This window comes from Hippocampus bargibanti, linkage group LG08 (genome assembly GCF_051943395.1).
Source record: "Hippocampus bargibanti isolate YZ-2025 linkage group LG08, ASM5194339v1, whole genome shotgun sequence".
NCBI lineage: Eukaryota > Metazoa > Chordata > Actinopteri > Syngnathiformes > Syngnathidae > Hippocampus > Hippocampus bargibanti.
In genome coordinates this window covers 26,567,171-26,593,677 of record NC_142741.1, presented here as the reverse complement: position 1 = coordinate 26,593,677, position 26,507 = coordinate 26,567,171, and the positions used below count along the sequence as shown (strand labels likewise).

General features: G+C 44.7%; 1 protein-coding gene across 8 annotated transcripts in view; it reads right to left on the bottom strand.

Annotated features, from left to right (window-relative positions):
- fmnl2a (formin like 2a) overlaps positions 1-26,507 on the bottom strand; it is a 47,365-nt gene that overhangs the window by 8,539 nt on the left and 12,319 nt on the right. For 2 of the 8 annotated variants that reach the window (XM_089002226.1, XM_089002225.1), the window contains exons 2-22: positions 24,572-24,655; positions 23,286-23,366; positions 18,734-18,810; positions 15,558-15,641; positions 14,173-14,328; positions 12,396-12,428; positions 11,929-11,973; positions 10,878-10,986; positions 9,946-10,022; positions 9,764-9,857; positions 8,318-8,392; positions 7,424-7,534; positions 7,165-7,314; positions 6,911-7,012; positions 6,357-6,630; positions 5,369-5,572; positions 5,154-5,174; positions 4,457-4,581; positions 4,135-4,340; positions 1,993-2,227; positions 1,856-1,924 (exon numbers count right to left, since the gene is read on the bottom strand). In XM_089002226.1, coding sequence (XP_088858352.1) covers positions 1,856-1,924; positions 1,993-2,227; positions 4,135-4,340; positions 4,457-4,581; positions 5,154-5,174; positions 5,369-5,572; positions 6,357-6,630; positions 6,911-7,012; positions 7,165-7,314; positions 7,424-7,534; positions 8,318-8,392; positions 9,764-9,857; positions 9,946-10,022; positions 10,878-10,986; positions 11,929-11,973; positions 12,396-12,428; positions 14,173-14,328; positions 15,558-15,641; positions 18,734-18,810; positions 23,286-23,366; positions 24,572-24,655 — 2,412 coding nt within the window. The remainder of the gene's footprint in view (positions 1-1,855; positions 1,925-1,992; positions 2,228-4,134; positions 4,341-4,456; positions 4,582-5,153; positions 5,175-5,368; positions 5,573-6,356; positions 6,631-6,910; positions 7,013-7,164; positions 7,315-7,423; positions 7,535-8,317; positions 8,393-9,763; positions 9,858-9,945; positions 10,023-10,877; positions 10,987-11,928; positions 11,974-12,395; positions 12,429-14,172; positions 14,329-15,557; positions 15,642-18,733; positions 18,811-23,285; positions 23,367-24,571; positions 24,656-26,507) is intronic. The other 6 variants (XM_089002229.1, XM_089002227.1, XM_089002232.1 and 3 more) reach the window with 4 other exon arrangements.

The window sequence follows — 26,507 nt, the reverse complement described above, 5'->3', positions numbered from 1 at the left end:
TACAGTCACGGTTTAATGTAAAATTACGTTTTGTAGCTCACATATGTTGTTAGCTTCTATTGAATCTTTATTCTGGGCTGAGGTTCTGTGCATCTATTTTGGAAAATGATATGCAATTGCACAACTTTATAACGCTTGCGAAAGTCCGGAAGAAAGCAGCATGCTTCTGATTGGCTGCCGTGCCGAGTATGCAAATTTCACTGGTTGCCGATGTCCGTGTGCTCGGCGACGGTACACGTGTGTTGTTTGCGCGTGAAGGCGAGGGCGTCAGTGAGGAGTTTGTTGAGCGCGCGGTCAGGACAAACCATCTATGATTTGACGGAATTTAACACAAGTAGGTATTATTGAGCTTGAATATTTCGTTGTGGAATAATATGTTTTGAATGTTGAAAGTGATTCCATTTTTCAATAAATGTTGATTTCTTTAACTTTGCCCCTTCAATGAAAACCTATTAAAACAGACGCAATCTTGATGAATCACAGTGCATATGTTATTTTAATCTATTTCCATTTCCTCCTCCAAGTATCTGCGAAATAGTATGTAAACGCCATATTCCTTGAGACAAATTTATTAACTGATCAGGGATATTTTTCACATTTGAAAGACAGTTAATAAATTGGGTTCTTACTGTGCTATGAGGTTTGTACACACTACATTTAAAGGACAACCGGCACCATTTTTTCGTGTTTCCCACTGACAGTATTAAAACGTTTTATAGCGTCTATAATACCCAAAACAGGCAGGCTGATATTTTTAGTTAAATGAAAAACACCAATAAAAATGACTTCAAAATGAATCTGGAAATGGCCAGTTTCAGAAGGTCCCACCCCTTTGATCGTGACGTCACGCCATGACGTCTTGCCTTGCTCGAGAATCAAAACAATGGCTTCAGATTCGGAGAAGATGTTTTCTTGTTACTCATCCAGTTATGAATATGATTCAAATAGTTCTGAAGAGGAAAGCATAAATGTTTGCAATTGATTCAAGGAGTCCTCCTATATCAATTCGAGCCGCCAATGACAGCAATGTAGCACCCAGAAAATGCAGAAGATTGCGCCCAAGCTCTGTTGGAAATGGGCTGATTTGTCAGCTGGGAATTTGTGTCAGCGAATATCAAATAGTTGTCTTGGTGCAACACACAACGATTCACCATGGCATTATTTATGTGTTTTCCTTCTAATTTCGCCATCAACACGAAGTTTTCAGACCAAACAAAGTACCCAAAATGCATTGTGTGTCGCTTTCTCGGTCAGGGGCGGTCCAAACGTGACGTCACATGGGGATCGTCATCAACTCGAAAACAAGACTTCGTGAATATTCAGTGCAAGTCTTAGAACGTAAACTATAGCTATATGCAGTGGAATCTTTGTAAAATACGCTCAGTCAAAGTCATTTGAAGTGATTTTATAAATTATGGACATAACTTGTCGGAAGGCGTCTGTTGTCCTTTAATGCTTTAGGTTTAGTATTTCCGGCCCAAACACTCCCTCCCAATGCTCCTGGCCCGGCCCCTCTGTCAAATTTTAGAACCCAATGCGGCCCGCGAGTCAAAAAGTTTGCCCACCCCTGGTCTAAAATCTAAATAAAAAATGTCCCTAGTTTACATCATCAGGCAACCCTTATTGTGATTTTATTTTGATTTTGCCTTTGATGACTACAGCTAAAAACAGAGAGCTCATTAGCATTGGCTCGCTAGCTCTCTAACTCACTCGCGAGATAGATGGATAGCTAGAAAAACAAAAAGTCCAAATGAAGAAAGAAACCAATTCAAAATGATTCGAATGGTGACTCAAAGTGAGTCATGTGATCAATTCATTCCGCTCTTGACAGAATAGCAGCAAGGAGCTCACGTGCCTCGAGAATTTTCTTCAGCTTCTGTGACGACTTGATGGACACCGAGGCCGCGATGACCGCGTGGAGTTGCTGCGAGGAAGCGGAAGAAAGCGTTTTCGCCGGGCAAACTGAAAGTAAACAAAAGCGCCGGTACCGACCGGCGTGAGCATCTGGATGCTCTCGGCAAAGTTGCCGACGAAGGCCATGATGGTCATCTTCTGCATGAGTCGCTCCATCTTGCTGAACTGCATCATGAAGCGGTCCTCGTCCGTCAGGCTCTCCAGCGGCTTGCGTTCCTTCTCAAACCGACGCAGGGTCTTCACCTCGTTCTCCGTGGGCTGGAAACGCATCAGGCACTCCACAAAGTCCACGGGCAGAGTTCGCAGGTCAAAGCTGAGAGAGTAAAAGGCCTATTTTAAAACTCTGTTCGTGTATCGGGCGCACCGCATTATCGAATAGAAGCCGGAATACAGCGGCTGCAGTCGCGTAGTGCATCACCGGTGTCAAAGTCAAGACCCGGGGGCCAAATCCGGCCCGCCGCAAAAGCAAATCAAGCGTGTGAAGTAGCAGACAGTGACGCTTGCTCAATTTCAAATGTCAACCGCAATTACACTCGTTATTTTGGACTTGAAATTTGAAAACCAGTTATTCATTAATTTGTCGTGCACTCTATATGTAATACGTGGAGGGGACGAACTCATTCACGGCCATTCCCAAATCCATTCGGGAAGTGAAAATATGACGTAGAGCGCCATTCCCAAATGATCAATTCTGAGCAAGTATTGACGTATGGCGATTGTTAGAAACTGCGTTGAGACGTCACAACATATCGGCGTGCGCTAACGTAGGAGGTCAAGGGACACTCGAATGTATTTCTTCTCTGTAAATCGATCATAGCAATCCTGAATAGATAGCCGGGTCAAAATAGTTTTCGGAATTTCCATTTTCCGATGGGAAGGAAATGAAATAGCGTATTTTCCTCTGCGTAAGGCGCACCCCAATGACCGGTGGATTTTCAAACTTTGTTCCATATATAAGGGTTATAAGACGCATCTTTGATGAATGAAAAACATAATATCAATGTTTTCCATATATAAGGCACAGCACATTATAAGGCGCTACATACAGTAGAGGCTGGGGTTAGGCACTACTTCTTGCGAGACCTGTTGCGGCTCAATATGACTTCACATATAAGGCGCTGCTTCATGTAACAAAGAGGGTACACAAAGTGCTTAAGAATGAATGACTCTGTGTCTTTGTGTTATTGAGGTTTGTTTTGTTCTTTTGACTTCAAGACGGACGGCGCCGCGAGAGTGGCTGCCTTTCCAGCAGCTCATGTATTTTGTTTTTCTACTTACATTCCTTTCATCACTTTGCTGCTGTGAAATGTCAATTTCTCCACTGCGAGACTAACAAAGGCAAATCCAATCCAATCCAAATCCAACTGCGTACAGTGCGACCTCGTCTTACAAACTTCATTGGTCTGCCAAATATTTATTTCCCATAAGAAAGCATTAAAATGAGAATAATCCGTTCCCAGGTCCCCATAAAACATCATTTTCCACTTTCTAATTTTCTAAGCCTTAAAAGTACACAAAATATACCTTATTTTATGTATAATTAATCTGCTATTGGCTTGTAAATAAAGAAAGAAAATGTACTGAATAAAAAGTGGTTTTATTGACCTTTGCGATGATTTTCGATGTAGTTGCCTCTTGATGATATCAGAGTAAAGTTGCCGTGCTTTCTGGGCGATGATACCCTCACTCACACCGTCCCCTGCGAGCTGCTTTTCATTAATCCAAATCAACAGAAGTTTGTCAACCTCTTCTATTGCCTGAGACCGTTGCTTAGACAACACAAAAACACCCTTAGCCACACGTAGCAATGGTCGACTTAGCGTACTGGTACTGGGACGCTAAGTCACACAAACGCACACCTTGACCGTAATTTCCTTTTGTGTCCTCTTCAGTTTAATACTGAGGTGGGGTCTTTTTCGGTCCCTTAATAGCAAACATACTCCACTCGATAACAAACCACATCTGCACCCAAAGTAAGTCGGTGACGAAAACGAGTCCGCCAGCCACCGTGGCGCCATGGGGTTTGGTTTGTCCGCCAAAAACTAGGTGGTATGCTGGCAAATTTAATGTTTGAAAAGTTGGTGAGCTAAAGCGTTCGTAATCCGAGGAGGTATGACCGTATAAGGCACGGGGTCGTCTTTGGAAGAAAATCACGGCTTTTTGGGTGCGCCTTCTACACCGGAAAAGACGGTAAATGGCAATTTTTCAGCATCTACTTACAGCTGAATGGCTTTGCAGATCTCCTCGGGCGTCTTTCCTACTTTCCGTAAGGTGATGGCCAAGTTCTTGGCTCTGTTGGAGTCCAACAGCGTCACCTTGTTGGGTCCCTTTTGGTGGAGCTGACCTTGCTTGCTCAAGGTCAGCTCCATCGCTTGGCCTTGGGCTTTGGTTTTAAACATTTCTTCAAACTCATCCACGTTCAGGTCCTGCCATTGACAAGCGTGGCGTCAGAACAGAAGAGGAGGGCCGACGAGGGCCGACGAGGGCCGACGAGGGCCGACGAGGGTCAAGGAGGGCCGACGAGGCCTTCGGAGACGCTCACCTCCAGTATCCTCTCGTCGTCAATTTCGTTGAAGACGGTCCCGTTGATCTGGTTGGGTTTCAGGGCCACCCAGTTGAAGACGGGCATGCGGAATTTGGTTTTGATGGGTTTCTTGATCTTGACGGCTGGACGGGAGATGACAAGTCCAGTCAGCAGATAGAAGGTGAGAAGCCTTGGTTATTTGTGTCGTGATGCATGCCACCGACACTTTGGAAATGTGACCAAACGGAAAAACACGCCATCTCAAGATTTGGACTCTACCAAAAATGGAGGACGGAGGTGGTGGGGGGGGGGGGGGGTTGTGAAATCATGCAGATCATTTGAAAATTGGTATTTGCTCAAGTTCAGATGAATCGATGCAGTGTTCGCTCATAAATATATTCAAACGACTGAGTGCGCCGCGAGTTTTGACGCAGAGAAACTTGGGGGAAATACCAATTTCAAAGCATGCGGGAGAAACAAAGGCCTTGAAAAAAGAAAAGAAGAGAAAAAAATAAGAAGATCAACTTTGCTGCTGTGAAATGTCAATGTCTCCACTGCCAGACTAAGAAAGGCAAATCCAATCCAACACATAACCACACCAAATAGCATAACATCAAAGAAAAAAATAGCATAAAATGACAGCAAATAACAGAAAGTTACAAATAAAAAATAAAATCACAAGTGAAGTGAAATGAATGAGAGGGGTAGAACGTACAGAAAAGTTTGATGGGTCCCTCTGGTTGGCAGCAAAAGAAAACCATTGAAAGAGAGATTGATCAGAAGCAGAGAAGAAATGGGGAAAAGCCTTTTCAAAAAGATCAACGTTATAATTACGTCCATAAAATGCGGCTTTGAAAGAAAAAAAATGCTTTTAAAATGGCAATATTGGATATTTTGTATTGTGATCTTTTCCCATCGGAAGAAGCTTACCGGCTAAACCCGAGTTGATGATGACCGTCGTCGGGGTTCCGCAGCCGGGCAGCGGAGGAGCGGCGGGAGGCGACGGCCCCGAGGCGCAAAGTGGGAGCGGGGGAGGCGGCGGAGGGGGAGGCGGCGGAGGGGGAGGCGGCGGAGGGGCAGGGGGAGGCGGCGCCGACTCCCCCTCCGCGGCGCTCCACGTCGCTCCGTTTGCAACTGCAAGAAAGGGGCAATGAGATGGCATGTGACGCCCTTCCCCTTTCAGAGCCAATTGTTGACATTTATTCATTCATTCAATCAGATTTGGGGGCTTTCAAATCAGGTGTCCCTGAGTCAACGCAAAGGTCAAGTAGGATCTTCATGCCATGCATGTCTTCTTCTTCTTCTTCTTCTTCTTCTTTTTGCGTTGTCCTTCTTCCTTCCTTCCTTTCCCTTCCTTCATTCATTTTCCTTCTTCCTTGGACTCATTTATCCTCTCCGTTTCCTTCTTTCTCCTTCCTTGCTTTGTCGTTCTTCCTCCTTTTCCCTTCTTCTTTCGTCCTCCATGCATTCGTTGTCCTCCTTCCTTTTCCCTATTAAGCCTCTTTTCCCTTTTCCTTCTTCCTTTTCTTTAGTTATCCTCTTTTTCCTTCTTCTTACTTCCTTGCTCCGTCATTTTTCCTTCTTACGTCGTCTTCCTTCTTTTTACTTTGTTGTCCTTCTTTCTCCTGATTCTTCTTCCCTTTTACTTCTTTCTCTTTCTTAATCTTCCTTCTTTTTGCTTCTTCTTTGTCCTTTCTTCTTCCCATCTTATTTCTTCCATTTTAATCCTTTTTTTTAACCTTTTCTTTGACATTTTCCGTCTTTCTCTTCTTCCTGTTCTTCATCATCATCATCTTTTCAAATGTCTACTTTGCAAGACAAATGTTGACAAGGGACATCTTTCATTCAGGTTCTGTTCAGTGACAAGTCTTAAAAGCCAATCCGTCTGTGTAGTGTAAGTCTGTCACGGTGCACCGACCTGAGGCGTTCTCCGGCGGCGTCGGCGGAAGGCCCGCTCCATTTCCCAAGTGCGGCGGACTGCGGACGGCGACGCCTTCGATGACGGCGCCGGGCGGCGCCGGCGGGAGGATGCAGATGTCGCCGTTTCCCTCTTTGCGTATCCTGATGGTGCCTTGCTTCTCCAACTCGTGGATCTTCTTCTCCAGGTGACTCTGTCGCCGGATGGCTTCGTCCTTCTCCTTCAAGATCTGCCGCAGCGAGTGGAGCTTCCCGCTGGCGTCTTTGTAGGCTTCCTGTTCAGTCACATTCCTTGATTTATTCAACTCGTGTATGTAAAGGAGCTGCTGTAAAGGCATCCCAGAGAGCGGGTGGCTTTACGGCAGCTCCTGTATTTGCTTTTTCGACTTTTCATCACTTTGCTCCAGCGCAAGACTAACAAAGGCTCATCCGATGCCATCCGAATCTTAAACGAGCCTCAAAGAGCTTCGTGTGAATCGGGGAAATCAAACGGCTCCTTTCGTAGGATCCGCTCCTTCCATACAAATATTCACGTCCGGAGAATCAAAGTCAGACCTTCGCGCCTTCCAGATCCTTGTTTGTCTGCATCAGCTGCTTCTCCAGCTCCACGATTTTGGCCATGGCTTCGTTCTCTGCATCCAGCAGCTTCTCCGTCAACTGGGGGGACAGCAAGAAACGGGGACATTTGGGGAAAAAAGGCCACATCGATGGACAGACGGTCAATCAAGTTGAAACGCCGCGAGATGGCGCTTCTGACATCCGCGTCGCAGCCAAGGGGCGAAAGGCGCGACATCGCCAAGGTCTCTCACATGCGACATGTTCTCTTCCAGTTCCTCCACACGCTCGAGGGCGGCATTTTTGGTCTCCGCATCCTCCAGGAGGGCGCCAACGTCAAACACGTTGTCCAAGTAGGCCTGGATCTGAACCTGCAGCTTATCGCTCTCCGTGTGCTTGACTTTCTATAAAATGGAGGAGACGCAAATCAGCTTTGCGAGGGGAAGACGCGCTTCGCGCCGTTCACGCGGTAAACCGTCTCCGAGGCGCAGCCGTGGCAACCTTCGGACTCACATCTAAGAATTCATCCAAAGACAGCTTGGTGAAGTCGTACTGCAGATGAACCCGGAAGTTCATGTCCTCCACCGAGTGCACCACAATGTTGATGAACTGCATGCAGGCCACCTAAGCGGCACAAACAAAAGAATGAGCGACAAGCGCAAATGGACAGTTCACTCAATCTCCATGAATAAAGAAAGAAAACAACAATAATTGTAGATTGTATATCCTTTGTGTCCCCAAGTCAAGGCCCGGGGGCCAAATCTGGCCCGTCACATCACGATTCGGCCCGCGAAAGCAATTAACAACTTGTGAAATTCCACCATGCTTGTCAATTTCAATTTGTTCCGTGAACACCTCAATCACGGTCATTCTTTTTTGACTTCAGATTTGAAAACTACTTTTTCATTCATACGTTGGTTGCGCTCCATTTGTAATATGTGGCTAATGGCTTCCCCAAATTCGAAACGGCCCCCGAGAAGAAACCCTAACAAAAATGGCCCGCGGCAAAAAATGAATTTGACATCCTTCTTGTATGTCGTTTGAAAATGTCACAATGTCATTAAAACAAGTATCGATCTGCAATTTGATGAAGTGTATTTGACATCATTGATACAGATTCTCCCTTTTTGCTCGGCTTCAGTCATGAAGCACAATCGCTGGCTGCTAGCATACGGTGGGCTAGCATAACTGCTGGTGGTTTCTACTCTTTGTGACTGCTACACTTCCTGTATATGCTAGCTGTCCATGTTAAGCTCTTTGTTACCACCTTGTTAAACGCTATAGAAATCGATATGCATTGTATTGTATGCAGTCCACAAGATGGCAATTTCTCGCAACGTGTTGGGCGAGCGAGAGGCAGAGAGAGAGAGAGAGATGGAGTGTGATGGGGAAAACAAACTACAGTACCATGAAATCAATGTTGTTGTCTTCGTTCTTGAAATAGTCCATGAGCTTGGCAAAGCGCTGCTCTTCCATACAAACCTGCAAAAGAAAGCGCAGGCTCACTTGACTAAATGGCCACCATCGCATCCGTCCGTCTTCATGAAGGAAGTTTTGTCTTGAAATTGTCATCATATTTAACCATAGTTCACATATTTATTAGTCTCATTTTCAAATGCGCCCCATCTCCAAATGAAAGATTTTCTTTCTCCTCATTTCGAACACAAATGATTTTTTTTCCACTGGATGAATATTGCATCACACTATTTTCTGAAACAGAATTGGATTGAAGGAAAATTCTGGAGGTAGAAAAGTGTCTTATATGTTTAACTCATTCAGCGCCATTCCCAAATGTATTCGGAATTGAAAAGCATGACGTGGAGCGCCAGTCCCGCATTTGTGCGGCTTTGGTTTTTTTCTCGCGGTCGGTACCGATAAAGCGCTGTCCGGACCCTGGCAATGTTTTTCCCTCCCACGAGGGGGCAGCATTTGCCTTTTCCATGTTAGCGCTTTGTTATTGCTTCAGCTGTTGCTAAAGCATTAGTTATATAAATCAATGCATTGTATTTTCTACAGCCGCCCCCATTTCACGCTCAGATAACTCCAGAATCATATAACTTGGGAATTAACTTTTTTTTTCCAATGAAAGAAGTCTAAAGTTTCTAACGCTGCATTGAATGTTTACGTAGTCCTAAAAGTCAATATTCTGTGGGTTCTTCAATTTGAGTGACAATGACAAAAACTGGCGTGAACACATTTTTGCACATCGACTGGCAGTGAATGAGTTAAAAAAAAGGAGCGCAGTCTACAGTTCATCGGGAGGTCATCGGTGGACTTTGATCAAATAAAATAATAAAAATAAATTTAACATGCAGTAAGGGAGAGACATCAAATAAAAATTGTAAAAAATAAATCAACTTTTAAGGGCTGGAGTCCGAGGCGGGCGATGAAAAGTCTTGCAAGGAAGTGGATGTAACAGCGCTATGCTTTTAAGAGCTCCCTTTTTAAAGAACAACGTAAAAAATTCAAAGTACTCCTTGAAGCACGGCGCAAGAAAGCCCTCACGATTGGCATCAAATGAGGCCGAGCGAGCTTATTCTGCCACTCAGGCTGCTGAGGCAGAGGATCACGCTCAATTTTTCATTCCCGAGTTCATTTTGCATCGGCTGCAGCGGATTTGCGTCCGACTGGCGAGAGTGCGGCGCCGACGACAAACGCACGCTCTGGCAAAACAACAAAAAAATAAAAAAAGAGTCGCTCACATCTGCCGCTCTGAGCCTTTTGATCTTTGACTGTTTTCTACAGAGGCGCGAGGGTCTATGGGGGTCTACGAGGGTCTACAATCGGATGCCAAATGGCGTATTTGCCCGCGTGGCGTTCCAGTCCAGCGAGCGTTGCGACAGGCTGAGTCACCTCCTTGAAGTTGTCGAATGCAGCAAGGATGATTTCGTGGCCTCCTCTCACCAGACAAACTGCCGCCAGGAGTTCCAGTACCAAAGCTTTGGTTCTGTTCAAGCAAAAACAAAACAACAACAAAAAGTGTTTTTGAAATTAGTGTAGGGCAACGTTCCAAAACTCCTGGATATGGTGATTACCTCGGGTTTTTATTATTGAGACTGAGTGCAATTTCATTCACAGCATTGAAGTGGGACATGACCATGTTGAAGCCGTACTGGAAAAATCCACAAAAAGCAGGAGAAAAAAAAGATGTCATTCAGGGCCCAAGTGCACAATGTCATGTTGCCATCGGTTACAAACTGCCACATCACACGCACGCACGCACGCACGCACGTCCATTTATTGCTATGTATTTCTTGATGGCTATCTACAGTATTTCTTTATGGTTATTTATTTATTCATTGTTATTTATTAATTTATTTATGTATTTATTTATTGATGTATTTTTCATGTGTTTATTTTTTCATTTGTTTATTTTTATATCAGTTATTTTTCTATTTGTTAATTTTTCATTTGTCATTTTTATTTTTCTTTGTTGATTCTTTCCTTGTTATTTTTTCTTTGTTATTTTTTATTTGTGATTAGTTAATGTTTTTATTTGTAAATGTTTCTTGTTTATTTATTTTCTTAATTATTTTCTTCTTTGTTATGTATTAATTCTTTTTTTATTTGTTATTTTTTTATATTTTGGATTTTTTTCGTTTATTTTTTAATTTTGTAATGTTTTTATTTGTGTTCATTTGTTAGTTTTTGATCTGTAATTTTTGTTTGATTTTTTTATTTGTTAATTTGTCTATGTATCTATTTTGTGAGTTGAATCCTTTCCAAAGTTTTTTTCCCCACAATGAATGTCACGTGACCTCTGACCTGGTCTCGATTCCTTCCGCTCATAAAAACCATGGCATTTCAACAGGGTTGCGTAGACTTATTATTACCGCTGTAATATTGCAAGACAACCGTTTTAAACACATCACGATACGTAGCCAAAATTAAAAAAAGACAAATGAACCCTCATCTGGTTCTTGTTTGGGCGTAATTTGCGGAAACGGGTGTGAGTGGCGTCAATGACCTGGTAGTTCATGATGGCGCGCAGGCACATGATGCAGACGTGGACGTCGTCTTTCTTGCACACCAGCCGGGAGTTCTTCAGGGTCCTGCGGCTGGGCAAAGCGTTACATCTGAAACAGACGTTTTCCTTTTCAAAGTCTTGACAAGTGACAGACCGAGCGCTTGCTGGCGCGCGTGTATGTTGGGAGACAGATGGCGAGAGAAGCGGCGAAGGGCGGGGCAACGGTGTTTCTTTTCAGACTCAAGTGGCAAGGTTCAATGACGAGCGAGCCCGGAAAAATGTGCCTCGGGGCTATTCATGACAGACACGCCGGATCACGTCGGCGGGAGGCGTGAGCGTCCGCGTCGGTGAGCTCCGCGCCACGCGCGTGCATGCGCAAAAAGTCGCCACTGGAGGACAGTCGGCCACTTACTTGTCACTCTTGAATCAAAACAAAATGTCTTCATCTCCAAAGAACAATTGCATCACACCGCCCAAAGAGTCAATAGTGTCAAAAGCGGCTGCGACTTGTTGGGAAGCGTTGACGCACATTGAACGTATCAAGCGGAGACTGAAGAAAGTGAAAAGTATGAAAAGAAAACAAGCGGAAAAGTGATCCTTTGAACCAACCTCAAGACTGAATCAAGTCATTTCGGGAAAAGGGAAATAGTTCAAACAGTTCAGGTTTGAAAGCAACTTTGCCACTTAGCCTCTGCTAGCAAACACACTAACAGCTGCTAACTGCTTTTTTGCCAGTAGAAAAACGTCGACAGCCGGTAAAGCTAATAGCAAACCAAAGCGGACGGCGCCGCGGCGTGGAAACTAGCAAATTGTGTTCTGCCCTCTTCATTTGATCAAATCTTGAGGAGTTGATCATATTCACTGATACATTGAGCCTAAAAGGGGAAAATGTGGACAGGTATACAAATTAAAATGATTCTAAAGGATTCTTAGGGCAGGGTTGACATTGCACACGTCAACTTCATCTCAAGACAATACACATGCGCACGCCAACACTACGTGTCTAGCGGTTGGTTGTATTGCTAACTAGCTACATCACAACACGACATACCGTCTTATTTGAGAACACTTTGGGCAGCTGAGTGAGCGTGGTGACCTTCAGGGTAACAGTTTCAAAAATAAAAGAGATGAGCGACATGGTTTTTTTTTTGTTGCTATTTTGCCATTCCATCCGGAACGACGCTGCTGTGACAGAGGCGGTTTGTGTCAAGTGCTAAGCTCCTACAGGGGCCTTTTTGCATGGAAACTGCGCCGGATGGGGCATTCGGGAGAGCCGCAGTGGAAGCGCACAGGCAACGGAGGCAACGCAGGCAACGCAGGCAACGCAGGCAAGCGACAATATTTGCTCCCAAAGGCAAGCTGCAAGTCCAAATAATTCACCCCCCTGACACAGACTGCGTAAGCGGGCTGCTATGAGGACAATGAGACCAGGGGCTTGTGTCTATTTGACAATGTCTCCGGGTGGGGGACGAGGGGCTCGGTCGGTGGGTGGGTTGGTAGACAGAAGTTTTGACCTGCCTGCTGTCGAAGACGGGCAGACACAAAAGTAGACTATGAAGGACAAAACACAAGACAGTCAGCTTCCTTTAGAGTGCTTGTTTCCGTATCCCCCCCCCCATGTAGAAGGCGTACCCCCAACAAATGCTGTCTTTTCAAACTTGTTCCATTGAAAAATGGAATCATTTTAGTGCGGAAAATACGGTAGTTTGGAAACGATTAATTCTGAGCAAGTATTGACGTATTACGATTATGAGAAACTACGTTGAGACGTCGCAACATATCGACGTGCGCTAACGTAGTGGACGTCATTTTTCTTGGTAAATCGATCAGAGCAACCCTGGATAGATGATGATAGAGATTAGACAGAATCAGAAGTTTCATGCTGTTCTATGCTTAGCCAACATGTGAGATTGAATACACAATCGCTATCTCTGACAGATAGCCAGGTCCAGATAGCTTTCAGATTTCGTATTTGAAGAAATGAAATTGCCCATTTTCCGCAGTATAAGGCGCACCCCCAATGAATGGTGGCTTTTCAAACTTGTTCCAGATATAAGGCGCACCGGACGACACGACGCACCTTCAATGAATGAAAAATGATTTCAAATCTTCTTCATGAATATATGAAATATATTCCAAATATAAGGCACACCGCATTATCAAGATGGCGCCGCGACAGTGGCTGCCTTTCCAGCAGCTCCTGCATTTTGTTTTTCTACTTCTTTCTTTCCTTTCCGCTCCCTTTCATAACTTTGCTGCTGCGTTACTTTCAGGTAAAGTGAACGCTGGTGCGAATGGCTGCCGCTGCTCACACGCACAAAAAAGATCCAGTGACTGTAAAGTGTCCTTGAGAGTTTAGAAAGGCGCTTAGAAATTAAATGTATTATTATTATTATTATTATTATTATTATTATAAGGCGCTATAGTAGAGGCTGGGGTCACACATGACTTACACATGAAATGTAATTAAATGACCTTATTTTCCGGTGTATGAGGCGCACTGGAATATAAAGCGCTCCCCCAATGAATGGTGTATTTTCAAACTTTTTCCATATATAAGACATACCTTCAATGAATGGAAAGCGTTTTCCAAATCTCAAAATATCGGAATGTTTTCCGTATATAAGGCGAGGCAAGGCGCTACAGTAGAGGCTGGGATTACGCAATACTTGGTTGGGCAATGGAGTCGTCGGTGGCTAACGTGAGTTCTGTGATGGCTCACAATGACTTGACATATAAGGCGCACCCACCGACCGGAGTATAAGGCGCAGGAAAATCAAGGCTTTCGGGTGCGCCTGATACACCGGAGATAAGATACGGTAATAAAGTTGCGGTATGGGCACTGGAGCGACGTCAACCGTTTGCAAAGCAAACCGGGATGTTGTGATTGTGAGAAAATGGCATCAAATGTCAAATCAACATCACAAAGGGGAATGGAAACGCATCCGTTGGGGCACAACGACGTGATGTGTTTTTTTGAAGAGAGATGTGATCGCGCTCATGTGATTGTGGGCCTCAATGCAACGCTTTGTGCGCAATGTGTTCAAGTTAAGCCCTTCAAACGCAAGGATCAAAGTCACAATGCGCTGAAAATATCAATGGAGCGACGAGGGAGGATTAGAGGCGAAAAGAATGACCTGGCGCGGGCGGGCGGGCCAATCCCTTGAAAGCGGACGCTCCGCGTCACAAATAATAAAGCGCAACTTTCATTCCGTCCCCCGACAAATCAGTGTTCGGACGGTTTGGACGGCGGCGTGAAGCAAATGGAATGGGTGGATATTACAAACAAACTTACCGTAACGTTGAGTGGCGGCCCACCCGGGTCATGCCGTTCCCGCCGAGGGCCGACGCCAGCGTGCCGCCTCCGTGAAGGTCCTCGATGGAGCGACTCCAAGGTTTAGACTTGTCCAAGAGGGCCTCTGGACTGTTTTCCGCCGGGTCGCCGTCAAACCTGTGGCAGCGTGGATACAAATGGGGATGAGCGGAGAGAAATATCCAGAAAAGCACTCATGGATTGATTGATTGATTGATATACGAGGCTGAAAAAAAAGGAATCATTCATTGATTCCCATAGACATCATAGTTTTTGAATGAACTCATTCACTGCCAGACATGTTCAAAAATGTGTCCACTCCAATGCCAGGGTTTTTGTCATTGTCACTCAAATTGCAGCGCCCACAGAATATTGACTTGTAGGACTGCAGAAACAGTCAATGCAGCGTTAGAAACCTTAGACTCTCATCTTTCATGAGAAAAAAAAAAAAGAGTTCATTCCTACGTTTTATGGGTCTGGAGTTATCTGAACTTGAAATGGGGGCGGCTGTACAAAAGGCAAATGCTGCCCCCTCGTGGAAGGGAGAAAAACATTGCCAAAGGTCTAACCAGTGCTTTTCTCTTATTTCATTAGAAAAAAAGAGTTAATTGTTAAAGTTATATGTGTCTGGAGTTATCAGAGCTTGAAATGGGGGCGGCTGTACAAAAAGCAAATGCGGCCCCTTTGCGGGAGGGAAAAAACATTCCCAGAGATCTGACCAGCGCTTTATCGGCACCCGAGCAAGAAAAACTAAAACCCGAACAAATTTGGGAACGGCACTTCCACGTCATATTTTCAATTCGGGAATGCCAGTGAATGAGTTCTTTTTTTTTTTAACAAGTGATTAACTGTCAAATTAATCCACCGATTAATCGATGAACAAAATGGTCAGTGGTGTCATCTTTTATTTTGGATTTTTCCACATTCAAAACCAATTTTAAGTGGTTGCAAAATAGCTTCAGAAGAAGTCCAAATATTCTTTTGAGTGTAAAAGATGACGGAAGGAGAAGTCATAAAGGCCTATTTTCAAGATTTGACCTCACGAATGAAGACTTGAGACACGGGGGCACAGGAAGTTTGGCTTTTGATTCCATTGCGCTGGCAGCTCAATGGAAACAAACCATCCAAGATGGCGACATTGGGTCGTCAAATAGGAGGAAGTGGGCTGCTTGAATTCATGACATCGGTTCTTGGAATAAGAGACCTTGTGACTACCTAGTCATCGCGTCATCAATCTCTAAAGTGGCCGAGTGGCATTTGCAGCATTCGGCGTGGGCGGGCGACTCTGCAGAATGGCAACGCTGTGTTTTGCTCACGCCAGGATCCGAGTGGAGTGGCGGAGACGGGCCGGGCCGCAAGTGACTCACGTGACGGCGTACTGCGCAAAAGAAAGATAGTCCACCAGGACGTCCAGGCCTTTGTTTTCTTCGTTGAGGAACTCTCTCACCCACCTGAAAAAAGGTGGAACAAATAAAAGTGAAAAAAGGGGATTCAATGACCGTATTTTCCCACGTGTAAGGCGTTGTTCCCCCAATGAATGGTGTCTTGTCAAACTTTTGCCAAATGTGCTAAATATATTCCAAATGAACGAAAAAGGTTTTCCAAATATCATATACAAATGTCGAGCAGATAGAACGCCAGGTCAAAATACTTTTCAGAGGAGGAATTTCCACTTCCGTATTAGAAGGAAATGAAATACCGTATTTTCCGGTGTGTAAGGCGCATCCCCAATAAATGGTGCATTTTCAAACTTTCTCCGTAGATAAGGCACACTTCAATGAATGAAAATGTTTCCCAAATATAATAGGATATACAAATACATAAACGTTTCCCAAATATAAGGCAGACCGCATTATAAGGCGCTACATTCGAGGCTGGGGTGACGCACTACGTCTTCTACAAGCGGTGAAACGGAGTCGGAGGCCGCTGACAGTCGCCGCGAAACCTCTTGTGGCTCAATATGACTTGACATCTAAGGCGCAGGAAAATCAAGGCTGTTGGGTGCGCCTTACGCACCAGAAAATACGCCAAGCGTTTTTATTATCCAATCGATTACGCGCTTGACCTAATGGCAAGGGACGAAAAAACAAAACAACAGCACCGGCGCACTTGTAATTAACTCATTCACTGCCAGACGATGACCAAAATGTGTCCATTTCAGTGCCAGGGTTTTTGTCATTGTCACTCAAATTGCAGGACCAGCAGAATATTGACTTTTCGGACTACATAAACATCCAATTCAGCATAAGAAAGTTAATTCCCAAGTTATATGGATCTAGAGTTATCTGAGCTTGAAATGGGGGCGGCTGTCCAAAATACAATGCAATGCATATTGACAAGGTCAGATTTATGATGCATAACGTTTTGGTCTCATAGGCTAGACTTGATCGACGCCTTGACTTGCCATCCATCGTATGACACTTTGGCAAATGACTCATTCACTGCCAGACGAGGTGCCAAAATGTGTCCACTCCAGTGCCAGGGTTTTTGTCATTTTCACTGTAATTCCAGGACCCGCACAATATTGACTTGTAGGACGACATAAACATTCAATTCGGCGCAAGAAACCTTTCATCGGAAAAAAAGAGTTAATTCCTCAGTTATATGGGTCTGGGGTTATCTGAGCTTGAAATGGGGGCGGCTGTACAAAAGGCAAACGTTGCCCCCTGGTGGGAGTAAAAAATATCGCCAGAGGTCTAACCAGAGCTTTATCAGCACCCCCTGCAAGATTGGGAATGGCGCTCCGCATCATGCGTTTCAATTCACGTTGAGGCAGTCAAATACAAGACACTTTCAGGCAAGGCACTACAGTTGTATTTGTATTTGTATTTTTTTTTTTTTTATGTTTTCCTGGAAGCATTTTGAAGCATACAGCGAATCTTGATTTAGTCCAGACCTCTTCGGGTGTTTCTCTGACAGGCCCGATTGTTTGAGAGGGAGAGAAATGTCCAGGGTATAAACATAATGGCACCCGGGCAGGCTCAAGCGAATTGCACTTAGGAGAGCCCCTTGGGCCCCCTGCGGCGTTACTGTGTGTACACTGCGCGGAGGTTGACTCGCTAGGATTGTTTGGCTGCGGGGTGGTCATGTTGCGCCGCATGGTAATCATTAGCGCAGGACACGTCACAATCGTCCCATTCACAAACACCGCGCCACAAGTCAGGAGCAGCCTCGTACGGATCAAGCTCACAACATTCATTTGTCTGAGCCGGTGACGTCTTACCCCCATCGCCACCGTCCGAGCCCCCCGCACCCCCCCCCCCCTTTGTCCTATTATGCTAAGGCTCCATTGTCGAGATTAAGACGATGACAGACGTCATCTGCTTTATTGCCATCGAGTCTTGGACAATTCAAGTCATCGGGGTAAATCATTCCCGGTAGATGTAATTGCTCGTATTTTAGTCAGAGCTTTGGTTTATAAACGGCTGACGTTGGCAGTCTCAGAAAACCGGAGGCGATAGGAGGCTGGGAGTAAATGGAACAGTGGGGGTCACAAATCGGATGGGCTAACTCTTCTTGCGTCCCCAAAAAAGTTGCATTTAGGTCGACGTGAATGTGAACATTTCTTTGACACCTCAGCAAAGGAAAATGGACTTTCCCGGTGACAACTATTGTTGCAAAAGTTGCCTACTTGGATCATTTTTCAAGTAGCTTAGCTTTCACTGGCGGACCGTCAAAGCCTGCAAAGCCTTCTCTGCTAGCCTAAAAATATCGGAATCACGGACTGATGTGCATTCTATTTTGTCCATGAATTCTTATGAAACAATTCCAACTTGCGTTTCAGCTTCTTTTCATTGTTTCCCCCCTGTTGTGCTGCTTCCAGATTTGTCTTTTCGTATTTAAGCATTTCAGCCATCATTTGTGACCAAGGTCAGAAATCGACCCGGACGCCTTCACAATCCGTTCCGCAGGCCCTGGAGCATCAAATGCGTTGATCAAATTGTTGCTCTAACCAATCAGATTTCCAGTCGGCACCACAAAAAGGGGACCAACACCTGGTCAACGTCAGACTTTTTGCAAACTACAATTGGCTAGTCACGAGTCAATCATAGTTTGCCAACTATAATTGACTAGCGGCCCAAAGAAGCTGAAGTAAAAATCTGGCTAGTGACTAGCCAATCATAAATTGCCAAAACTGCTCTGATCACAAGTCGCTAGTGACAAGAGCGTACTGGCCAGAGCTAACACACTGTATCGGTAGCGAGCTGCATCCGCAAATATAGTGTTGCGTTGTTTTAGTGCCACGTGGGCTGAATGAAGGAGGAGAAGAAACGGATTTGGTTGCGGATTTACCGCTCAAGCAATTTTCAAGACGTACTTTTCTAGAAAAAATCATTAAGAAAGGTCAGTCAGTCAGTTATTTCCTGGCTAATGGTACCCTCTAGTGGACTTGTAGTAAATCACAGCATACTTTTTTCAGTGTGGATTGATTCAGAAGTAGCACTACTGAAGGCCTAGCGATGAAATCCACGGCCCGCCACTGTTAGCTACATACGGGAGGGAGGCCTTCCTTAAAATACGGTCAGCCAGAACGCCGACTCACCCGATGTGATTGGTCCGCAATGAAATTTCCAGTTCTCTCAGGACTTGGGTGGACTCCTGAACTCTTCGGCGGAATTTCTAAGGAACAAGAAGGACGGGTTCATATTTCATCAAGCCAGATAGGTCTGCAAATCAGTTGATCGCGCGGAGACATTTGTGGCTTGGATGAACATTTCCAAGGTGGACAGCAGCAGGCACTTACGACACAGATACTAAGAAATTGAGGAATAGGCTCCCGCGCTATTTGTCTGTCGTTTTTTTAAGAGGTCAGTAACCACTGAGCGGTAGCAGTCAACAAAATCGGGGGCTGACTCACTGGAAACTGTGAATGGAAAGGAGATCTTGCCCACCATTGGGTTTTTAAATAGCACTCAACTTTTCAGGCGGTCTGATTAAATTTTGGAAGCAAGCGGGACGGGCGACAGGCAGTCACAAAAACTCCCGTTGCGGTTGTGACACAAAGCTTGAGCCTCTTACACAACTTGAAAAACACTCGTTGACAACCGAGGAGCACGAAGAAGACACCACGTCTCAGGGATGCCGTCGTAACGTCTCGAAACAACAAATAGTCAATTAACATGCTTGGATTAGGAAATATTTTTGTCATTTGAAACAAAGACAAAAACAAAGCGTTTGATGATGGCAAAACAATCAGAGCTAGTTTCAGTTGCTGAAATATGCAGATTGATGAACAAATACAAGTTCAGACAGCTATTAGATTCAATATTTGCTCTTCAAACTTGTGCGGTGACAATTCAAAATGTTATTTACCGCCTGGTTTTGGAGAAAACCATCACCGTGGCGGGCAGACAAACAGCAACAAAAAAGGGTCAGGGGAGTCAAAACAAAACAGGTTTTGTGTAACTATTTTGGGGGGTTGTTTAGTTCCCAAAAGAACGACATCCAACTTGAAAAGAAAGTGACTCAAGCATCATGTGACTGTAAATAATAAAACCTTTCCCGTGAAGGTCTCCGTGAAAGACGTCTTGTTGTGCATCTGGCAAAAATAGAGAAGAGAGCACTGCCAAACCTTAAAAAAGGTGGCGATGGGTTTAAAATGCAAATCAATGACAAATTGATCCATTGGCTCCAATTTTAAAGGTTGCGGGCATGGCCGCTAACAAAAGATAAAAAAGGAAAATAAAATACTAAACTTTCTGACGTATTGTGTCAATAATTGCTTTATAAATCAGAAAGCCTTTAATCGTGCCACAATGGGGACATTTTGGAATAAAACGAGTATTGTGGTCAAAATTGGCCAAATGGGGAGACTTAACATGTACGCCATACAGTGTGCCAAGATAAACTGCGCAAGCTTACCTGCTGTGGTGCGATGATAGCTAATTTCAACGGATTGACCAGCCATTTTCTTTCCCTTTGAATCCTCGCCCCAAACCAAAACATGCTCCTAATGTCACCAGCTCAATTAATATATATTCATCCACAGATGAACAAAAAGCAAGATGACAGACACTTTTCATTGTCTTTGTTTGGATTCTCACTCTGTATCTATGTTGCGGTTGGACACATGTCAATCATTCCAAAGGTGGCGACGTGCGATGACTGGGATCACGGGATGTGTTGTCTTGTCACAACAAGCTTGTGTTCATAGTTCTTGTTCGTGTTTTTTGTTGTTTTTTCAAAGAGGCCGTTCCCGCCCTGTTGTGTCTTCGGGCTTGGGCGCTGTTGGTTTTAGCGCACGAGTAGATGAGAAACAGTGTGTTTTTATTAGGGAGGAGCCGCCGTCCGAAAGCATATTTCGGGGCAGTGAGCCGCTCTCCTCCTCTTCCCCAGGCAACCGCCGCGCACTCCACATAAGTGCAACCAGCTGCAGGACGGCGAGAGAAGTGTACACAAGAGGAGAATTGGAAGATCTTGGAAAGCGAGCAATGGCTGATACATTCTTGAGGACCGGTTGAGGGGGGGTTCAACCTCCGTGGGAATGCCATGGAGTCTGCCCAAAAGAGAGAAAGCGGCGGCAACGACCTCCAGCTCTCTCGTCGGCGCACAAAGTGGCAATTGTTTGAGTTGGAAGAAAAAGGGGCAAAGGCGCAGGAATGGAGAAAGAAGTGCCATCATTCTTTCTCTCGTCCTTTAGTGCCTCGGTTTTTTTAGTTTTTTTTTACATTTTTGGTCTCCTCCCCCTTTGCTCTTTTTCGACTACGCTCTCACACGTCGCCTTTCGCTCCTCGGGCCGACTTCTCCTTGGCAAAGCTCACGTGACAACCGGGCACGCTTTTTAGGTGTCCGGAAGACACGTGATTGTCAATTGTGTGAAACGCCAGAAGAAAAAGACGCATCGTCAAGAAATATGTCTCTCCCCGGGGGTGTCTTGTAGACCCAAGAACGGGTTAGTCCACAAAGCGCGTAGCGTATGTCACACATATGAACACAAGTGGAACGAGAAGACACACCCCGTGATCCGAGTCATCACATGTCAGCACCTTTGGAATGATTGACACACGTCAAACGGCGACATACATAGACACAGTGTGAGAATCCAAAGAAAGACAATGAAAAATGTCTGTCATCGTACTTTTTTTTTTAATCTACGGACGAATATATATTAATTGAGTCCGTGAAATTTGGAGCACTTTTTATTTGGCCCGGGATACAAGCGGAAAGAGAATGCCTGGTCAATCCATTCCAATTAGCTCAAGTATGCTAACACAGTGGACGTTAGCACACTGTGTGCGAACACACCATATATGCCATGCATGTTGAGTCTCACGATTTGGTCGTCAGACTACCAATTTTGACCACAATACTCACTTTATAAAACAACTATACAGACAGTTCATTTGTAAGGCGAAACAAAGGAACATGTAAAAACATGTTTATACTAATTGAATGTATTAATAAACAATGAAAGCATTTTTGTGTTTTATTGACTTCTTTCTAATTGACACTTTTGTAACGCTCACATTATTTTAACATGCACCACAGGGTTGCAAGTACAAAAATCTCCCGATTTATGATTTCTAAAACTTAACGCCACATTCCACCATGTCTCTGATCCACTGGCAAAAAGGAGGCTTTGATCCTTTTTTTCTCTTTCATCTAGAACTGATTCATGTGACAAAGTATGGAAAGTGCTTAAATCTGTGTCCTTTGTGATTGGATTGGATTTGCCTTTATTAGTCTCGCAGTGGAGAAATTGACATTTGACAGCAGCAAAGTTTTGAAAGGAATGAAAGTAGAAAAACAAAATACAGGAGCTGCTGGAAAGGCAGCCACTCTCGCGGCGCAGTCTTGAAGTCAATAGAACAAAAAAAAAAAACACATGACAAATAACATAACAACACAAAGACACAGTCATTCATTCTTAAGCACTTTCTGGACCCTCTTTGTTACACGAAGCAGTTACAGATGAAAGAGGAGAGTATCAAAGCATCTCTTCACCAGTGGATCAGGGACGTCATGGTGGACGTCTGGCAGCTTTCGGCAGCATGAATATGCCAGTACTGTTTTTGATTTGGGAGGAATGTCGGTGCCATTTGACTGTCATCGCTGTACACCAGAGGGGGCCATTTTTGCACCTGTAATAGGCTGCATCTTCACAGCCCCGCTTTGTTCAGCGGAAAGGTCGGTGCTGTTGGACAGTCTGTGGTTGGATGGATGCATGGCTTGAGGAGCCCGCGATAAGAAGAAAGGAGCGTCAGCGCAGAGCGCCGATGCGTATGTGGAACTGTCGCGGCTTGGAATTGAAGCGGAATTATGTGGGACAGGAAATGTGAGACAATGTCTTTTCGTCAATGGATGCTACAGCTTGTAGGAGATGTGCAAATTCCACCATGACGTCCCTGATCCACTGCTGAAATGGATGCTTTGATCCTCTCCTCTTTCATCTAGAAGTGCTTCATGTCATCACAAAGAGGGGACAGCAAGTCCTGAAGAATGAATGACTCTCTGTGTCTTTGTGTTGTCATATTTATTAGTTTTGTTTTCCCCAAGATGGCGGCGCGTGAACACGCAGCGGTTCCCCTCTCCCGGCAAATTGCCGTTTTCATGTTTATTATGTTTGTTAAAGTCATTCTAAGTGCCTTGCACGCTGGGTCCGAGAGGACAGTCATTTCACCCGTGCTGTATGTCATGCATATTAGCAGAAGAAAGCTGACTTTGAATTTATGTACAACTCATTAATTACATGTATGCTAGAGAACAAAAAAACGAGTTTTAAGACTAAAAAGTAAACTATAATGTTGGTCATTAATTACATTTATGCCAGAGAACAAAAAAACAAGTTTTAAGACTAAAAAGTATCCTGTAACGCAGGTTTTTTCAATAAAAAATGTCTGTGTGCGCAAAGAGGGCAGAGAATGAGATTTTCTGACAGGATCGCTGAGGAACGGGTTCACAAGCCTTCAGTTTTGCGGCAAAAGTATCTTTGCTTCATCCTGAGAAACACTGTTGTTTGTTTTAGAATTAGAAAATTCCCAAAGGAGCTTTTGAGCGCCATTTGCGTTCAGCTGGTGAGATATCGAGATAAAATGATTCAAGTGGGAGTGCAACAGGGTATTCAGAAGCACTTGAACACTGTCAGGCTTTCTCACCTTTCTTGTGACTGCCGGGTCAAGGTAACTCCTCAGTTTTTGGATGTATGTGTGCGGGGGGTTTTTCACTTGGAATCGCTCCTGTCAAAAACATACAAAACTAAAACATTCAGAGGCGACAAAAATGTTGTTTTGACCAGAAACCCCTCGTAGGCAACTTTGAGCACAATCAATCCTAAATTAAATGTTGCTAGAGTCATTCTGTAGTGGAGCTCGCTTGTGCTTCAGCGGAAACTATGTTTACAGCGTCTCAAAACTTGACATACTGATGGAGTGACGCTGGTTTTCTTGGAAAAAAAGAAATCGCACGCAGACTTCACTTGCGTAACTTGAGTTCTCAGGCTAATAATTTCCTTTCCGGTCCAGGGCAGAATATCGCCGCATTTGAAACGACTCTCCTGTGAGCATTTGTAACGGCAACCAGAACTGGCAGTTGGCGCTTGAGATCAGACCAGATCGTGTGTCCGTCCTCCAACTCCCCCATTTCCTTCGCGCTAGCACAAGAATGTCATATATCAAACGCCACTAGCTGCTATAGATTAAAGTAGCGAAACAGCTAACAGCCAAACTGCATTCGATATTGGCAAGTAGCAACAACAACGATTTAGAAAGCACGCTCATTCCCAAAGACGCTCCTCTCATCTCTCCCGCTAGATAAGATGGACGAGGTTAAGCCGCCACTTCTAATTTACGTAGACGCTGAGAATAGCAAACGATTAGCGCTAATTCAGATCAACGGGATTCCAAATCATTATTGGCATTGGTTGACTTTTTTGTGTTTCCTTGTACACATTTGAAGTCACATTTTGGAATCGGGATATTCACCTTCGCGCTTATTTTTGAGGTGAAATGTCACAGGATTGACGGCGTGGACCGTAAAACAGGCCGGCTAACCAATGCCAACGCTGAAGCCACTTGATGCCAGGCCACTGTGGCAAAGACTCGGAAACTGATTTCCAGACAGTTTGCCTAGACTAAAATGGACGCTAACATGACTGATCACGCAAACAGATCTCGAAGCAGATTTCCTAGCCGGGCCTAGCGCACGTCAGTGGAACGTTGACATTTTTGAAATGCCAGAAACAACAATGATCAGTGTGTATTGCCTACTCCAAGGGCGGGCAATTCCGTTGCTCGAGGGCCAGGCTTATTTCAAACATTTCCCTCGTCTGAATCAAATGATGGGCTCATCAGAAAGCTCAGCAGAAACCTGATCATTTGAATTGGGTTGGAGGAGGGAATGATCCAAATCCAATCTGGTGGCCGGTGATGTTGACGTCACCCACCTGATCGCAGATGAGCTCCCACTTCTTCTCGTTGTCGTACTGCCGCAAGAGGCGCGCTTTGTCCGGCGGAAGATTCATCGAGCTCTGAAGGAGAGAAATAACGTCCATGTAAACACGCTTATTGCTGGTAAGAAACAATCCATCCAATTATGTCGCAGCGACGCGGAGCTCAGGAAATACGGTGGACGCCAAATGTGTTGGTCGGACCTCGGATCGACTGTATGAACATCCTTAGCAACCAAAGTGCTAACTTCAAAATAGGGTCTTCATTGCCTGACGGCAGTTAATGTGGGTTCGCTATTTTATGATCGCCTCGTGAATGGAGGAAGAAAATAATCCGAGCCATGTGTTGGTCGTCCGTCCACGTCTGAAAAATAACGTCAAATCTCATCCGAGGGTTTTATTTTACTTCCCGTCGTCAACATCTGCTCTATGTTGGAGCGCCAATTTTTTGGGGGTATTTTGAAGCTTAAGTGTGATTTGCCACTCCCTATGAAAACGACAGAAATTGTACTCTGGAGATAATGTGTGGTGTACATTGAGATCTTTAAGAAGTAGTCACATTTTAATGTTACCTTTTTTGGTCAGGTTGGGCATTTAACTTGTTGACATTGCTAATGCTAGCGTCATACTGCTGGCACACCGTTACTGTTACTATCGCGATCGCACGCTTTCTTAGTCGGCGGGTACAATTTTGGTCAGATTTGAGGGGTTGGTGGGGGGGGGGGGGGGGTCAAATCTTGAATGCGGTTCGAAAACTCCAAATTCCCTGTTATAAATTACATCTGCCCTCTGTTCTTGCTAATTAAGTCTGAGGCAAAGAGTCAAGAAGCAATCAAAACAATTGAATCTCAGTGGTTAGGTTTTTCCTCTTCAAAAATGTTTCCTGCCCGTCCCCGATCGCATCGTCGACTCTCCATTTTATACTCCACGGATTTTCCAACAGTGCGCTCCCTGGGTATGGAAAGAGGAAGATAGATGATGAATACACTCCCATCAAGTCTATTTTCATGAATGAGTAATGCAGAGTCCGGTGCTGAACGAGTGTTGACCAGTCTCCAGCTGGCTTTGGAGTTCTTCAAAGATTTCATTTGTACATGTTGTATATTACTGTATGGCCTGCGAGGACATTTAATCCAATCATGGAAATAGTGCATTTCGAACACACCACTGGACAGTTGTTGCTATGTTGTAAATATCCCTGTGACTGCTTATAGCGTCTAATATACAAAAGAGCAGATTCATGCAACCGAATCTGGTTGACGAGGCGAAAGGACTGAAAATAACAGCAAAGTGCCGTACAAAGAAAGGGTTCAGTTCACTCCAATCCCCCCCGCCCCCCCTCCAGGAATGATTGGCAAATGTAATTAGTATTCAGCAGATGCTGCCAGGCTACAGATTGCCGCCGGAAACAATGGCGTGAATCAGGCTAAGTGGCAGGATATCTTTACCTACTTCCAAGCTTCATGTCCCGCGACATATTTACTATTTCACTGATGTGGATGTTTCGTATTCGGCAATAAGAATAGAAATTTACTGCCACCGACATTGGGCGACATATTAACGGATCCCGTAGATGGCAGTGTTGAGTTTGAGAGCAGCGCAGTTTTTAAAAGATCAAGAGTAGGATGTGAACCTCGACTTATCACTTTGATTCGGAGTAATGCCAACATATCCGAAGTAGGGCAGGGGGTTAGCCACCTCACAAGCTTTTGTTTCATAGGCATCATCTGTGTTACGCTTCGGAGAAAAGATGGCGTAGACAAAGACCATATCAAAAAAAGCCTGAGTCAGCAAATATGGGACTAAAAGGGAGTTTGAGAAATTTTAACCTCACACCTTGAGCACACTTAAGTCGTTGCGTGTGCGCTCAGCTGCGGTCGGTCTTCCTGCTTGGTGAAGGTCCAAGTCAAGCAAAAACTGACGCAGACCAGCC